Consider the following 15,128-nt stretch of genomic DNA (forward strand, 5'->3'; position numbering starts at 1 on the left):
GATGAGAGCAGCAATTGTAATATGTTTTCTTCAAAGGAGAAGCAGAGCAGTTGAGAATGATGTGTGCAATTATTTTACCCCTTTTTCCTAATCCTAGCTAGCTACTCCATTTCATTTTTCAACAACCGATTACCAAAACACATGCTTTTATTTTATACCAGTGTCTTCTGTCTTGGCTTTTTGGCTTTCTTTAATTAGCTTGGGGTGGATCACCTTTTGTCTTTTCTCCCTCTCTCACATTAATTTAATTTTAACTGTTTTTTCCTTTTGATTAGAGTAACTGGGATTATTTGTTTTCTATTTTTTAGGCATAAATCATCCAATTACAAGAAATATAAAGTTCACTTAGGAAGGTTCAGGATCCACTAATTATCCAAAACTATTAATATTTTTAGTTAAGAAAATGAAAAGATAACTTATGTTTTAGATAGTATTTATTACAAGTAAATCAACGATTAGCACGGAAAAGAAAAAGGCTCTGGCTAAGTTAGTAACTTTGGGCGGAAGAACCCGCGCCCCTTTGGAGGGCTGGGTTCCTAGCAGCCCAGCTCCTGCAGAAGGTCAAAAAGATCCCAAGTTCAGGGTCCCAGCACCCAAAGCCAGCCCACAATTAGCCGTTACCCCCTTGCGCATAAAGTCCCCTACTGCACCGCCGACTGGGCGGCGAGCACCTTGTGTTCCTTTCTTCTTCTTTGATGCACAGTTGCCCTGTGGTTGATTCCACCTGCAGGCAGGCTCCTTCTTCCTCAAAAATAATGGCAGATTTTGGTTTCTTATCTGATACAGATGAGTCGGCTGTAGAAGAAGTCATCTCCCAAGCACAAGACCTGTGCGTACTGGAGCAGCTCTCTGCTATCAACTGCTCTGCTCTCGCCCACTCCGTCCTTCCGTCCGATTTGGACTCCCGATTCTGCCGACTCAAATCCTTTCCTGTGCCTATAACCCGCACAACTCATCAAAGTCCAGACAAGGATTGCCACTCTGATTCCCATGATAGCCCACAACGGAAATACTCTTTCAAACCCAAACAGACACCTTCTTCACCTCCCTCTATTTCAGATTCTAGCCCCCAAAATGCACTCTTCTCTCCTTCAGTACCCAAAAATCGCCTCCCATCAAATTCTCGCTCATTTGCTTCTCCTTTGCCTCCGGATTCTTCTCCACCCCAAAAAGCTGGGTGCTTTTGGTGTTCTCCCAAAAAGATTTCTAAGAAAAACAAGGAAAATAGGGTGCTGGGTACCGCTCTTGATTCTGATGAATTCCTGTCCAATTTTACTACTTTTTCAGTCAAAGAACAGCAAAGCATGCTCAACAACGCAATCAAGGAACAAGACAAGATTAGCCGGGAGGCAGAAAAGATAGTTAATTGGGCAAAGCAAGCATCCGCAAGGATGACCTTTCCTGGCATTGAAGATGAGCTTAGTCACAGTGATGATGAACATGCTAAATGACTATACTTTTCATTTTCATTTTTTTTCTGGATAAGTGTATTTTTCTTTTTAATATGGGCAAGGGGGGACTGGAATCCAAAGGTATCATGCACCCATAGATTGAGTTTATTTTTCATATTCTCTTCTTTCTACTCCAATCATACACTTGTTTAGGTATCTTTAGTTATTCTAATGATGTTAGCTCATGTTATACTCTGTCATCTTTTCTGTTACATGCTAATTGCTATACTAAGTATTTTGTAAATTGTTATACTTTTTCAATAAACATCCTTTCGACAAGCCATAGTTTGGTGAGATGGTGATGGTTGTCAAGTATGCAAGGTGCCAAAGGTCCACATTCTACTTCATGGTGGAAGCCACATTGTCTAATCATATTCTGTATGTCTTTGAAGGCTACTTAGGCATCAGATCAGCTGAGAACAATTAAATTTTCCTGAGTGGCGAACCACTTATTTTGGTCAAGCCTCCTCTTCACCTTTTTCCCCCTCCTTTTTTTTAATCATCCTTTACATTTATAAATGCTTTTAAGCATAGACTACCCATAAACAACGGCCTTATATTTGAGCTCAGCATATTAATTAGTTCCTTTGGGGATGTGGCCTTAAAATTAACATGGTTTGGATGTACTATTAAGGTAAATGGTATGTGGCATATCATATCTAACCCTGGATGCTAAACCTTGTGTACCTTTTTTTAGATAAATTTTCAACTGATGAAATAATCAATGATTACCCAAACGTTGGACAAGTGAAACCTCATGGATATGGCTTCTCCCAGCCCTCTGGTTGTCACCTGCAAGAGCCAATTCAGGTAGCTATTCAACAAATGGACAAGGCTGACTTTCGCATCAAGTTTCAATCAAGTATTTGCTCTGGCAATCGCCGGTGGCGTGACCAAGCAGGAAGTCTGCAGTTGCAATTTGGTACACGTGAGATGAATAGATATAGATGCTAGATAATTCCGCAAACAAGAGAAAGGAAGATTGGATAGGATGCTAGATAGTCTTTGTTGTCTTAGTGTTCCCCAGAGAAAATGCATAGATTGCTTGAAAAGCTAAAGTAGTTTATAGCATAGATTGCATTGAGTAGGCAGAGTTAATTAGCCTCTAAGAAGTATGTGTGACAATTACTTTTATTTTGGCATGCAATAATAGCAAAGTCAGCAGTCTTTTGTAGTTAAATTTGTTGCTAATAATGGAACAACATGGCTTTCCTTTCCCCTTTCGGCTCCTCAAGCAATTCAGGTAAATAATAGAATAGAATTGCTCAGATGGAAGATATATAGGGGCGGTTACCAGAATTTGTACCGTCCATATATGACAATTAAAAGCAAATTAAGATGAAACCCTCCAAAGAGATGTATTATGATTGGTTAATTATATTGCAATTATAATTGTTAGGATGAGGTATGCTCCCTTCTTTTTTGTGTATAATTTTTCCAGTCCCCTAAATTGTACATAACCTATCAATACTAGTAGAATTGTCGAATCTAAATCATTTTGACAAGTTAAATGTACAACAGATTAACTTCTTACGTTAACGGCTACCCTCCCCGGCAGGTATAAATAGTATAACCTACACTAATTGATGATGGATTGAATACACCAAAGTCACTATTAGTGTTCCTACTGATCTTCCGCATTATTCCCTAATTCGTTTCAGCTCACTTTTTAATCTTCCCCCGCCCCATTCTCATTCTGCTATAAATATTTCTGCCACCTTAAACACCTAGCTAGCTCGTATCAGTTTCATCTCTCCAAACCCGAAATCATGGCCTCAACTTTCAGAGCCTGTTCACTCTTGTCTGCTGCTCTTGTTTCGGTAATGTGCATATGCTTAACTCATCAGTTGTTGGTGTTTTCAGCTGCAAAAGCAATGCCTAGCAGCTTTAGTGTGGACCTGATACACCGTGACTCCCCAATCTCCCCGCTTTACAACCCTCTTGAAACCCGATTTGATCGCTTGTACAATGCTTACAATCGCTCTATCTCTCGCATTAATCGTTTCAGGCCAAATCCTGAAAGTAGTAATAATTATACTTCCAAGGCACTCCAGTCGGATACAGTGTCAAGCGGTGGAGAATATTTCATGAAATTTTCCATCGGAACCCCACCTGTTTCAGTGCTTGGAATAGCTGATACTGGCAGCGATCTCACCTGGGTGCAGTGTAAGCCTTGTGAACAATGTTATGGGCAAAAGCCTCCTCTCTTTGATCCCAGAAAGTCCTCCACGTACAAGAACCTTCCCTGCGGGTCTAATTCCTGCAATGCATTGGATAGCTCTGAAAGAGTCTGCGATCAGCAGAACGCTTGTAAATACAGCTATTCCTATGGAGACCGCTCCTTCACCAAAGGAAACGTTGCTCTTGAAAAGTTCACCATCGGCGTCTCTACTCGCAGTAGTCCAGTACTTTCCTTTCCAAACCTTGTGTTCGGCTGTGGACACAGCAACGGTGGCACATTCGATGATGTAGGTTCCGGTATTGTTGGCCTTGGTGGAGGTCCCCTTTCTCTAGTCAAACAATTGGATAAATCAATCCGTGGGAAGTTTTCCTACTGTCTGGCTCCCACTGCGTATGCAGAGGAGCCGTGTGCTTCAAGCAGAATAATATTTGGTACTGCAACGGAATCGGATGCTGCTGCTGTTTCAACTCCCTTAGTTGACAAAAACCCTTCAACGTATTACTTCATAACGTTAGAGGCTATCAGTGTTGGAGACAGAAGGTTGGCCTATGGCGGATCATCTGCATCACCAACGGAGAAATTAGGCAACATCATCATCGACTCTGGGACAACATTGACATTCCTGGAGTCAGAGTTCTATAACAGTCTTGAATCCGCCTTGGAGGAAGCAATTGAGGCCAAACGAGTGAGTGACCCCAAGGGCCTTCTCAGCCCCTGTTTTAAGGGCGCTAAGGACATAGATCTTCCCGTAATAACGTTTCATTTTAGTGGTGCGGACGTGAAGTTGCAGCCATGGAATACGTTCGCCCAAGTGCAGGAAGACATGGTGTGCTTCACCATCGTACCATCCAATGACATAGCCATTTTTGGGAACCTGTCTCAGATGGATTTCTTGGTCAGCTACGACCTAGAAGAGAGAACTGTCTCCTTCACGCCAACTGACTGCACCAAGCCTTTGATGTGATAAGTTGTTAAATTTGCAGTTGCAATTGGTTATAGATGTTATATGTGATGTGATAATAATATGAATATATAATCCATATATCAGAATTCCCTTGCTCAATCCCATGAGAGAAGGTTGAGAAAGTGGTCGATTGGCAATTTTTCCTAAATATTCTTAAAATTTTCACATGCTTATGATCAGAGAGTTCGGACACATAATTTGAAGCCAAGAAAAAAGAAATAAAGAAAAGTAGGAGATAGTATAAAATGGATAATTGTGAACTGATACATTAAAAATGAGAAAAAGGGTTATATCTAGGACTAGTGGAGCAGTTGGTGCTTGGTACTACCACACTGCAGTCCAAAAAACAGAACCATGTTACGCCATTGGATTAGATTTCTACTTAAACTACCCAACCGTCTCAAGTGAAGTAACCAGTGACTAAACCGCCTGTACAAAGTAGCAAGTGAAAGTGGAACAAAAATCGCCCACTTTAAAAGAATAAATAAATACCCCGACGCTTTCCTCCCAAACGGCCTAACTTTTTCTTAATCTGTCTGTGTCCTTTTTTCCCTTTGATTTCTCTCTCTTTCTGTTACCAGAAAGCCAAGCTCCCTTTCTGAAGATCTACTGTCTGTATTTTCTTTGCTGTTGGGCGTCGATTTTCGGCATTCATTTATTCTTCATCAGGCATCACTGCATCAGCACCACTGTTGCTCAACCATTTGTTCCTGTTAGACATGGAAGCTATCAAGAAGCAAGCTACCAAGCTCAGAGAGCAAGTTGCCAAGCAGCAGCAAGTGGGTTCTTCTTCCTTTTTATCATTTATCCTATCCAACTCTCTCTGCTTCTGCCTTTGCTTTCCTATTTGTTATTTTCATTCGATTTTACCTCTCTACTCTTTATACCCACCCTTTTTGATTGCATTTCTATTGAACTTCCAATTGTTTGCGATTATTTCTTATTTCTTGAATCAAATTTGTGAAAATGCAGAAATGTTTGAGGTTTAGACTTTTTACTGATAAAAACAAACATAGTACCACTATGCTTTACCAATTTTCATGTCTTAGCCATTGCTATTTGCGACCTCCTACTAGGAATCCATTGATTTCTAATATTCCTGTTTTCCTTTTTCTTCTTTCTAAACCCCAATAAAAGCATACAATTTATAGCCGCCATGATGATTACACTAACATCCAAGGGAGGCCACCCAATCTTTCTTTTTTTTCCTTTTGAGGCAAAATATAACAAACATGAGAACCTTAGAGTTTATTTATCTTTAATCATGAATTTTATTGACATCTATCTATTTATAGAACTTGTAATCAATTCCAAGTTGACTTAACGAGCTTTTGGATGTTGAAGGTATTTTTCACATAATATATTGTGTTAGAAATGCAAAATTTTATCTACCATTCTTTTGTTACTCTGCTTATCATTACTGATAGCACATGATATTTTTATATGAATTTATTATATAACTGCTTAGTGGTTTCATCCATTTTTGACTAAGGTATTTTTCCCTATATACCGATCAAATCTTATCTATTTTGTAGGCAGTGCTTCGGCATCTTGGCCATTTTAGTAATGAAGACATTACAGTTGATGAAGCTGAGCTTCAATGTCATCAAAAGCTGCAAGATCTATACATTTCTACAAAGGCAGCTAAGGTGCATTCTCTAGTCCTTTTTCAAGCAGTCATAGGGCCAATAAGATGGTTTAAATATTAACTTCTGAATAATTTATGGGATGCTTACACTTCTATATTTTGCTTGCAGCATTTGCAGCGGAATATTGTCCGTGGCATAGAAGGTTTTATTGCAACAAGCTCAAAGCTGCTAGAAATAGGTAAGTATGGTTGGATCTTTTACTGCATTTTGACTCCTGTACGAGGCTGATTTATGGTGTTTCACACTGAATATTTTAGCTAGGAAGTTGGCTGATGATTGTTGCAAATATGGAGCTGAGAGTCAAAGCTCTGATTCTTTTCTTGCAAGAGCTGCCCTTCAGTTTGGTAAGTCACATAAATCAATGGAAGATGAAAGGGAGACCTTGCTTGGGATCCTTGGTGAACAGGTAATTTCTTTCATATTTATGGATACTCAGGACTTCTTTTATAGGTTATTTGCACCTGAAATGCTCTCCCTTAGGCAATTTGTCCATTATTGTAATGAAAATGTTTGTTTGGTTCCATTGTGCCCTGGTCATCTGGGTTGCATATCTGTGCTTTTACATTCCCTACCCAAATCAATGAGTTGCTATATTATGGACTGTGGTTTGATAGACTTAACATACAATGTGATCTGTTTTCTTTCTCCGCTAAGTTGAGATAAATACAAATGGAAAGAACATTGGTATCGTCATGAAATACTGTTGGAAATTAAGATAATTTCTGCTATTTCTGAGCTTTGAGGATTTTTTCTTTTTTCTTTTTCCTTCTGTTTCTAATTGTGTTACAGGTTTCAAATATGTAGGTTTCTGAGCCACTACGGGCATTAATTACAGGTGCTCCTTTGGAGGATGCTCGGCACTTGACCCACCGTTATGACAGACTCCGCCAAGAGGTTGAAGCTCAGGTATTTCAATATTTTAAAATTTGGAGTAGATCAATTTGGACTGTTGAAGTTCTATACTGTTGGAATTCTGGTTGGTCAAATCATTGACCAGACAAGGTCAAATATCAGAAATTTGGCATGGTCTTCTTTGCCTGCAGTCTAACTGTAATCTCTTGACCTTCTTATAATTGCATGGCCCAGCTAGTTCATTAATAGTAGTTTAATTTAGTTAACTAAAACAAATTTAATGTGCTCACTGACAGGAGAATCAAATTGTTTTTTTTTTTTTTGTGTGTGTGGTGTCAACCAAAGCTGTGCTTGTACCTCCTGTCTATCTCAAGCCAAAAAAAAAAAAAACCAATAACAAGAGACACATAAAGCATTAGGTTTTTAAACACATAAATGTGGAAAGAGTTAAATACTTTATTGACTCTTTAAGTGTATAACGTTCCAAAATCTCATCATAACTTATTATATCTTTCCTTTTTATTAGTAGTTTCTTATATATATATATATATACATATATATATATATATATATATATTCTCAGCCAATTTTTTTCACAAACAGGCAGCAGATGTATTAAGGCGGAGATCAAAGACCAGGGAATCTGATATATCTGCAGAAAGCTACATGAAGCTTAAACAGGCAGAAGCAAGATTGACTGAACTTAAAGCCTCAATGATGGTACTAGGAAGAGAAGCAACTGCTGCCATGCTATCAGTTGAGGATCAGCAGCAAAAGATTACTTTCCAGCGGCTTCTTGCTATGGTATTGCTACTTTTATTTTAATCTTTTTTTGCAATGCCTGTAATAAGCTGCTTTTCATTTGTTCACAAACAAAACGACTGTTCTGGTTATCATTAGTACCATGTTTACAGCTAACATAAGATTGATAACTTCAACTGAAGGAAGTTTTGCAACTGTTATCTATGCAAAAAGAATCCTCACCCTTTGAGGATTCCATTTGAATGTACGTTGCTAGTCGTAAGTCTAGGTTAGCAAATATGTTGCTGCTTTCTTTAACTCATACTTCTAACCAAAACAATTCTAGTCAGAGGAAGATGAGACTATAGTGGGTCCAGGTGAAAAACTCATATTAAGACTTCTATGACTGAGATTCCTAATAGGAAACTAACTTTTAGCAAGTAATAAGCAACCTGGACTAAGAGGAAACCAACCTAACTCCTAGAAACCCCTAGAGTAATCTTAACTTTATGAAGGGACATACTTACCTAAGGCTCAGGAAAGGCAAAGTGTAACTTTTCTGCACCTGTAACTTGGTGACATTGTTGAACGTTTTAAGAGTCTTTTTCTTTTGGCTTTACTTCATTGGATTGAAAAAAAAAAAAAAAAAAAAACACATATGGAAGTAGCAAAGTTTCTTCTTCCATGGCTGCATTGTGGGGGCATTGCTAGTGTCAATCTGATGTTTAAGACTTATTTTTGAGATAACTGATGTACTCAACTTATTTGTTTTTGAGATATCTGACATAGTCAATTTATTCTTGAGTAGGCTCACATTTCAATGCACATTACCCCTACTTGTAATGCTCAGGTCCTTGGACCTCACCAGAATCATTTTGCAGGTTGATGCTGAAAAATCTTATCATCGGCGTATTCTTGCTATTTTAGAGAAGCTATATGCTGAGGTTTGTACTTATTCACCCTTTGCTTTGAAATTCTTCTCATATGACATCTATAGGCAGCCCCATCAGTACATGGAATTTGATGGGTGCCAAAGTGCTATTATTTTTCACTTATTTCTTGCATATATCCGAAAGGTTATGATCAAAGTTTACTGCTGGCTAGATGATTCTGGAGGAGCAGTCGAATGAGTCATTGAACTCAGTGACTTTGCAGAGAGAGGTGAATGTTGCCCTTGCAGATGATAACACTTGTTCAAATGGATCTAAGGCTCAGATAAACAATCAAAGCGATGTATATTTCATAGCAAAGGTTAGGCTTTTGTACTCTTCAAGAAATGAAATTCTCTCCAACGTACTCCACTATTGAGAAAATGAAATGAAAAGAACGTAAAACAAAAGTTAGAAACCAAAAAGATCGCTTCAAAGTTGCTTTATGCAGGTTAGGTGGTCTTTCACCATTAAGAGTTTTATTTATAGATATTATAGTGATGATTACCTCAGTGCATAAATTAAATTTGAAAATCTACATCTTCTCTGAATAAAGTAAATATGGAAACATGAGTTTACTCCTTTTATATTCTATGACTATTAGTAATTATATCATGAATTTAAAACAAACTGAAACTTTGAGAAACTTTTGAAACAAACTGAAACTGCCTGGTGATAATATCGATCTGTTGTGTAAAGAAGAAATAACTTGAATTTAAGACTGAAGCTAGCTATTTTGGTTTCTGAGAGATCTGATTCCCAGTCCCACGGTGCCCTGGCAAATATCCAATTACATGAAACTTTTCCTCTGGTGTAAAACAGCCAGTTAGAACTGTTGATCAGCAGCTATGGAAACCTGTACATTTTAGGATACTTGAACTTCCTCTTCCTACATTGGAACTTTAGTTTGCCACCTAGACCAATGTTTTCAGAAGATTTCCACTTTTCTACTCCCCTCTTATTTGACTCTCTTATTCCCCCTCGTACTTGTGCCTGTTAGATGAAGAACATGTTTATTTATTGCGTGAAAATATACGGGAGGCTGATTGAAGCTCTTGCTATGTTTGTACTTCATATGAGTCATAATCTGTCTATGAGGCTGTGGTCTCATTCATCAGCCTTGAGACTCCTTACATAATTTTTCAATGGACGTAATCATTTCTGAGATCATACAACCAAAATTTTTCCTTTTCAAGGTAAAATTTTTCTGAAGAAATCTCCAGATGCTAAATTTGTTAGTGGGATGTTAAGCATTACGGAGTTTTACATGCTGTTTATAAAACCGACAAATGTATTCCTGACCAGCTTACATTGTTGGTATTTTTTACAAAATTGACTTGGTTTTGAGAGTTTTTAAATTTACAATTCTGGACATGATTGTGGTGTTGTTTGTTTGAACAGGTTGTACACCCATTTGATGCTCAAGCCGATGGGGAGTTAAGCTTAGCAGTTGGTGATTATGTTGTGGTTCGCCAGGTACTATTGCAACTGCTAGGTTAAATCTCTCATTGTTTGTTTTACTAAATAAATTATATTATTTATCAAACATGGTTCTGCTTTACATCATTTTGTGCTTATGTTAGTCTCTGTCTTTTACCCTGTTCTCCTGCATACTTGTAACTTTTTCTTTTGGAATAATTCCTCTTTATCATTTTTGTTGCAATATCGCAAGGTGGGTCCTACTGGATGGTCTGAAGGAGAATGCAAGGGCAAGGCTGGGTGGTTTCCCTCTGCTTATGTCGAAAGACAAGAGAAAGCTCCAGCAAGCAAGATAAGTGAAGCAAACTCGGCAGCCTGATCGTTGAAGCCATGGTGACTAGTGTTAAAAGTTGTACATGCCCCAACTCCTTTGTTATAGTCAATAGTGCCCTTGTAAGTAATTACTAATTACTGGGTGGGTACGAGAGTGGCATATGCATGCGAGCGATGTATATTCTTTTTGTGTGCTATGTGAGTTGTGAGGTAAATAATCACACTTATGATTCAGTTTTGTCAAGACCACTCCTTTATAATGACTTGAGGTGGGGAAGGTGAATTTATTGCAAATAACCAGAGTGTAATGATCCTGTTGGAGGTCAAATCCTGAGCTGTGTTTGCTTGAGAATTCTTGCAGCTGCTGACTATAGCTCATTCGGTATTATTATTCAACTTTTCAGAATTCTTAGTGGAACAAATACTCCGTCTTCCTCCGATTCTGTTACAAACGCTGAATCCCCAAAGTTAATGGGCTAACAATGAAAGCTACTTTAGAAAAACTACTGGTAGTAAACAAGAGCACGGCTAATAACTAGTGGAAGAAAACTTGTATGCTTGTACCAGTAGCAGTAGTAAATAGTTACTACTACGGGGTAGAGAGGGTATTCCGAAATGATGATCGTCCTCTTTCCTCTGTCCTAGGTAGGCTTGCTGATAATGGCATTAGCAGCATCTGTTAGCTGTTCTTGCCGCTGCTTTGATGCCCACCTCTCTAACTCTAACTCTAACTTCAATCCAAACAAATACAAGAAAGGCTCCAACTTTCCTCCACTGATTCACGCCAAACCCTCGCGCCAGCTTCCCCTCACTCCCGATAAAAAGTCCTTGCTTTTAGGCTTTTCTGCATCAACCCTTGTGGTTGTGGGCCTGGGTCTTTGCATCTGCTCCTCCGCTTCGGCTCTTAGGCCGCTGCCGCTGCCCTGCCACTCGCTTCAACTTCACCTTGAAAAAGGTACCTTCTTCTTCTTCTTCCCTCCCTCAACTCAATGTCATTTTTCTCTTTTTGATTAATCAATGGGCCTTTTTCCGTTTCTTTTTGTACCATACATTCACCTTCATCTGCAACAGATGAACGAGTGGACAACAAGTCAGCAGAAGAAGATGAGAAATTGGAAGCAGCTTTTGAGACTTGGAAGTCTAAATCTTTCGCTCTCTCCGTTCCTCTCTCCATCGTTGCTCTTCAAGGCTCCATGCCTCCCTCCTGGCCCAAGGATTTCATATCCTCTCAATCCAGGCGCTTAAAGTTACAAACCAAATTCCGTCCTAGTCTTGAAGATATATTCTCTCATCTGTGCGTGCCCTTTACCAAAGCCAAAGGGAATATTAGGCCTGCATCTACTGTGGCTGCTGATATTGTCACCCTCGGTGACTCCTGGCTCCCTCATGCTATTAAAAAGGCTATTATTGAACCCATTACAGCTGCTGAACACCAGGATTGGTTTAAGGAATTAGGCCACCAATGGAAGGTAAAATAACTTCACTATTTGCTCTATCCAATTCAAAAAGTTAGAACGAACCCAACTCACATTCCATCTAGAAATGCCCCAGGTCTATCTACGCAGGAACCATAATGGGGATATTGATCCTCAAGGTCAGATATGGGCTGCACCTTATCGATGGGGTACCATGGTCATAGCATACAAGAAAACCAAATTTCAAAAGCATAAATTGCCTCCTATACAGGTAATATTATTCTATCTGTAAAATCAAAACAATATGACTTTAGCTCCTATATAATTCTTATTCACGTGTTAGAGATGGCAATTTTATTGGCAGGCCAGTATGTGCATTCTTGTGATGATCAATGAGCATGCATTCCTGCCACTTTTAAAGGGCCTATTCTTCTAGAATCGTCCTCATCTTTCCTCTCTTGTTTCCCCCAAATTTGATACTCATGAAACTGAAGAATCCTCATTGCTTTTCAAATCTGCCCTTCTGCTATTCTAGCATAAAGGTTAATCAAGTTTTCGTTTGGTTTGTCAAGAAACGTTGGGCTATTTACTCACCATTGAAACCTTCATCACTTGTCTATTTCCTTCTGCTTCATTGATTTGTGCAGCTATTCTCATAATGACATTAGGTAGATCTTCTTTGAAGTTATTTTTCCCATAATGACATTAAATTGATATTCTTTGAAGTTTTGTCCCAAGAATGAATTGCAGAGTTTATGCCCTTCTTGAGATTCAGTGCATAAACAAATCAGCTAAATTCCGTTTGAGGTTGTTACCTAGAATGACTGCATAAAAATAGCCTTCGACTCTCTGAAATGCCAATTTTTTCCTTCTCTATTCTGAATATATTCTTCTGCTTGCACTGCTAGAAGATGGGCTACACAATCATCAGAAATGGCCCTCTCTTTCCTTACACCAATCCTTCCTTTACATGTTTTCTGGGTTAGCTTCAACTCTTAAACAAATCATCAAACATGACCTGATGTTTCCATCGTATATCAGTATTTTGTTTACATATTTTTATCTATTAACATTGATCATTTAGGAAAAACCCTATTGCAGGATTGGGCAGATCTATGGCGGCCTGAACTTGCAGGAAGAATTTCAATGGTGAATTCCCCTAGAGAGGTTATAGGTGCAGTTTTGAAGTACATGGGGGCATCATACAACACAACGGACATTGACTTGCAAGTTGCTGGTGGAAGGGATGCTGTCCAGCGTAATCTGGCCTTACTTGCAAGACAGGTAATGAAATGGAAATGATGTTATGTCTTCTTCATGTCTCCCCTTCTTTGGAGTCATTTCATCTTGTTATTGCAGTGGTAAGTCCCTTTGGAAGTGGCTCTCAAAAGAAATCACTAGTATTGGTTACCTGAACTGTTGTGTTCTTACTCTAAGATACCATTATACTAAGAGAAAAGGTTTCATCTGATGATCTGAATCCAAATTCCAGCTCCCTCCGAGTTTTCTTGCAACATGTGAAGCACAATGTTGTATGAATTTCTAAATCTCATGGGACTCCATGCAAAAATGATTGACTTGTGCTGAATACATACATTCTACAAAGCAGAATCTGTTCAGTCCATCAAATGGTGGATAATTTTGCATATTTGTCGGTAACATGGCTTTATTTTAGCTACAATACTTTTTGAGGATTGATTATTTAAATGCAGGTGAAGTCAATCTGTGAAAAGGACTGGACTTATCTTTTGGCACATAAATGTGGTGTAAGATAGTATAGTAACTAGTTTTAAGAACACCATGTCCAGTGCAACGGCTCTCTACATTTTTCAATTTTTGTTCAATCCTAATGATGAGAGCTTGAGCATATCCTGGAAAGCAAGGGGCACTACAATCCTCCCCCCCTCTCCCCTTCACCCTCTTAGTTAAGCTGAATAACCAGAACTCCTTTTTCCTTTTTCTTGTTACTTGGCTTTAGTTGCTTCACATTATACTCTATAGCAATATGTGTTTTTGCCTTTTGTAGGTTCAATTGTTTGACAGTGAGAACTATCTCAGAGCATTTTCAGTGGGAGATGTGTGGGTTGCTGTTGGGTGGAGTAGTGATGTTCTTCCAGTTGTAAAGCGAATGTCAAACGTTGCAGTTATTGTTCCTAAGTCTGGAGCTAGTTTATGGGCTGATCTATGGGTATACCTTTCGAACCATTTCATTTTCCTGTTTTTGGCTGGAAACATGTCACTTTACATCAAGGTTAAATTTGTTACCTCTGAGTGGTATTATGTGTTATATATAAAGAGCTTTGATTTCTGTCAAGTAATAAAATGGAACTAAAACAGGAGAGTGGATAATGATTTTATGAGAGAGAAAGATGGAAAAGAAAGAACTGAAAAGTGAATTGTGATGAAACATTCACCAACGAAGAACTGAATAGTAATAAAATAGAAAGTAATTGCCAGCATGTTGTCTTCCGGATATTTAGGTTTGTTTCCTTGCAGGTGATCCCTGCTGCCTCCAGACTTGAGACTGACCGTATTGGGGGCCGAGTCAGAGGTCCATCTCCACTAATCCATCAATGGGCGGAGTTCTGTTTACAGACTGCAAGAGCCCTGCCTTTGAAGCAAGGGGTGATTGCTGGTGCGTCGCCCTCTGCCCTGGAGAGTGTACCTGTCAAATTGATTGAAGAGATCACGAAGGGTAAACCAAAGCTAGACACAAACCTAGTTGCTGGAGTGCCACCACCTGAAATATTGGAAAGATGTGAGTTCTTGGAGCCATTTTCGGATGCAACGTTGTGGGATTACCAAAGGCTCATTGATAACATGCCCAAATCTGGCCCTGGTTTCATGCACATGATGGAGTACATTTCATCAATTATTGGAACAGTGAGGCTGAAATTGAGTTCGATTAAGGTACTGTAGTTCAAAGGAGTGCCGATTTGACCATTAATTAATTTGGAAATGGATCGAGCTGAACTGAAGCTTTGACTTTGTAGAGTTTAGTCTGTTAAAGATGTAGCTCCTTCAATGCCAAGTTGCATTGCGTGCCCCTTGGAGGTGATAAATAATGCATTTGCACTTGCTTGATGAGATTTTGGTTTCATCCATCCCTTTCTGTAAGATATGGCCTAAGTTAGAATTTTGTTTTATTTTTATTTTCTTTTCTGCTAAAATCCCCAGAAAGAAAACATGTTAC

General features: G+C 38.9%; 4 protein-coding genes across 5 annotated transcripts; all 4 read left to right on the forward strand.

Annotated features, from left to right (window-relative positions):
• On the forward strand, window positions 455-1,727 carry LOC18606947. Its single transcript, XM_007040857.2, has one exon. It carries the CDS (start codon window positions 696-698, stop codon window positions 1,449-1,451), a length of 756 nt encoding a protein of 251 aa, XP_007040919.2. The 5' UTR covers window positions 455-695; the 3' UTR covers window positions 1,452-1,727.
• LOC18606949 (probable aspartic protease At2g35615) lies at window positions 3,202-4,739 on the forward strand. The gene has a single exon (XM_007040859.2). It carries the CDS (start codon window positions 3,221-3,223, stop codon window positions 4,595-4,597), a length of 1,377 nt encoding a protein of 458 aa, XP_007040921.2. The 5' UTR covers window positions 3,202-3,220; the 3' UTR covers window positions 4,598-4,739.
• On the forward strand, window positions 5,002-10,938 carry LOC18606950 (SH3 domain-containing protein 1). Its single transcript, XM_007040860.2, has 10 exons — window positions 5,002-5,376; window positions 6,133-6,246; window positions 6,355-6,424; window positions 6,504-6,652; window positions 7,051-7,152; window positions 7,702-7,902; window positions 8,721-8,783; window positions 8,944-9,090; window positions 10,170-10,244; window positions 10,441-10,938. Exons 1-10 carry the CDS (start codon window positions 5,317-5,319, stop codon window positions 10,564-10,566), a joined length of 1,107 nt encoding a protein of 368 aa, XP_007040922.1. The 5' UTR covers window positions 5,002-5,316; the 3' UTR covers window positions 10,567-10,938.
• On the forward strand, window positions 10,995-15,074 carry LOC18606951. Of its 2 annotated transcripts, XM_018117244.1 has the most exons (6): window positions 10,995-11,475; window positions 11,592-11,989; window positions 12,072-12,206; window positions 13,037-13,219; window positions 13,962-14,123; window positions 14,432-15,074. In XM_018117244.1, the coding sequence occupies exons 1-6, from the start codon at window positions 11,181-11,183 to the stop codon at window positions 14,852-14,854; spliced, it is 1,596 nt and encodes a 531-aa protein (XP_017972733.1). In that variant the 5' UTR covers window positions 10,995-11,180; the 3' UTR covers window positions 14,855-15,074. The 2 variants fall into 2 exon arrangements, with proteins under 2 accessions (XP_017972733.1, XP_017972734.1); XM_018117245.1 differs by lacking the exon at window positions 12,072-12,206 and having other exon boundaries at window positions 10,996-11,475.

The sequence above is a fragment of the Theobroma cacao genome, chromosome 3 (assembly GCF_000208745.1).
Source record: "Theobroma cacao cultivar B97-61/B2 chromosome 3, Criollo_cocoa_genome_V2, whole genome shotgun sequence".
Classification (NCBI taxonomy): Eukaryota; Viridiplantae; Streptophyta; class Magnoliopsida; order Malvales; family Malvaceae; genus Theobroma; species Theobroma cacao.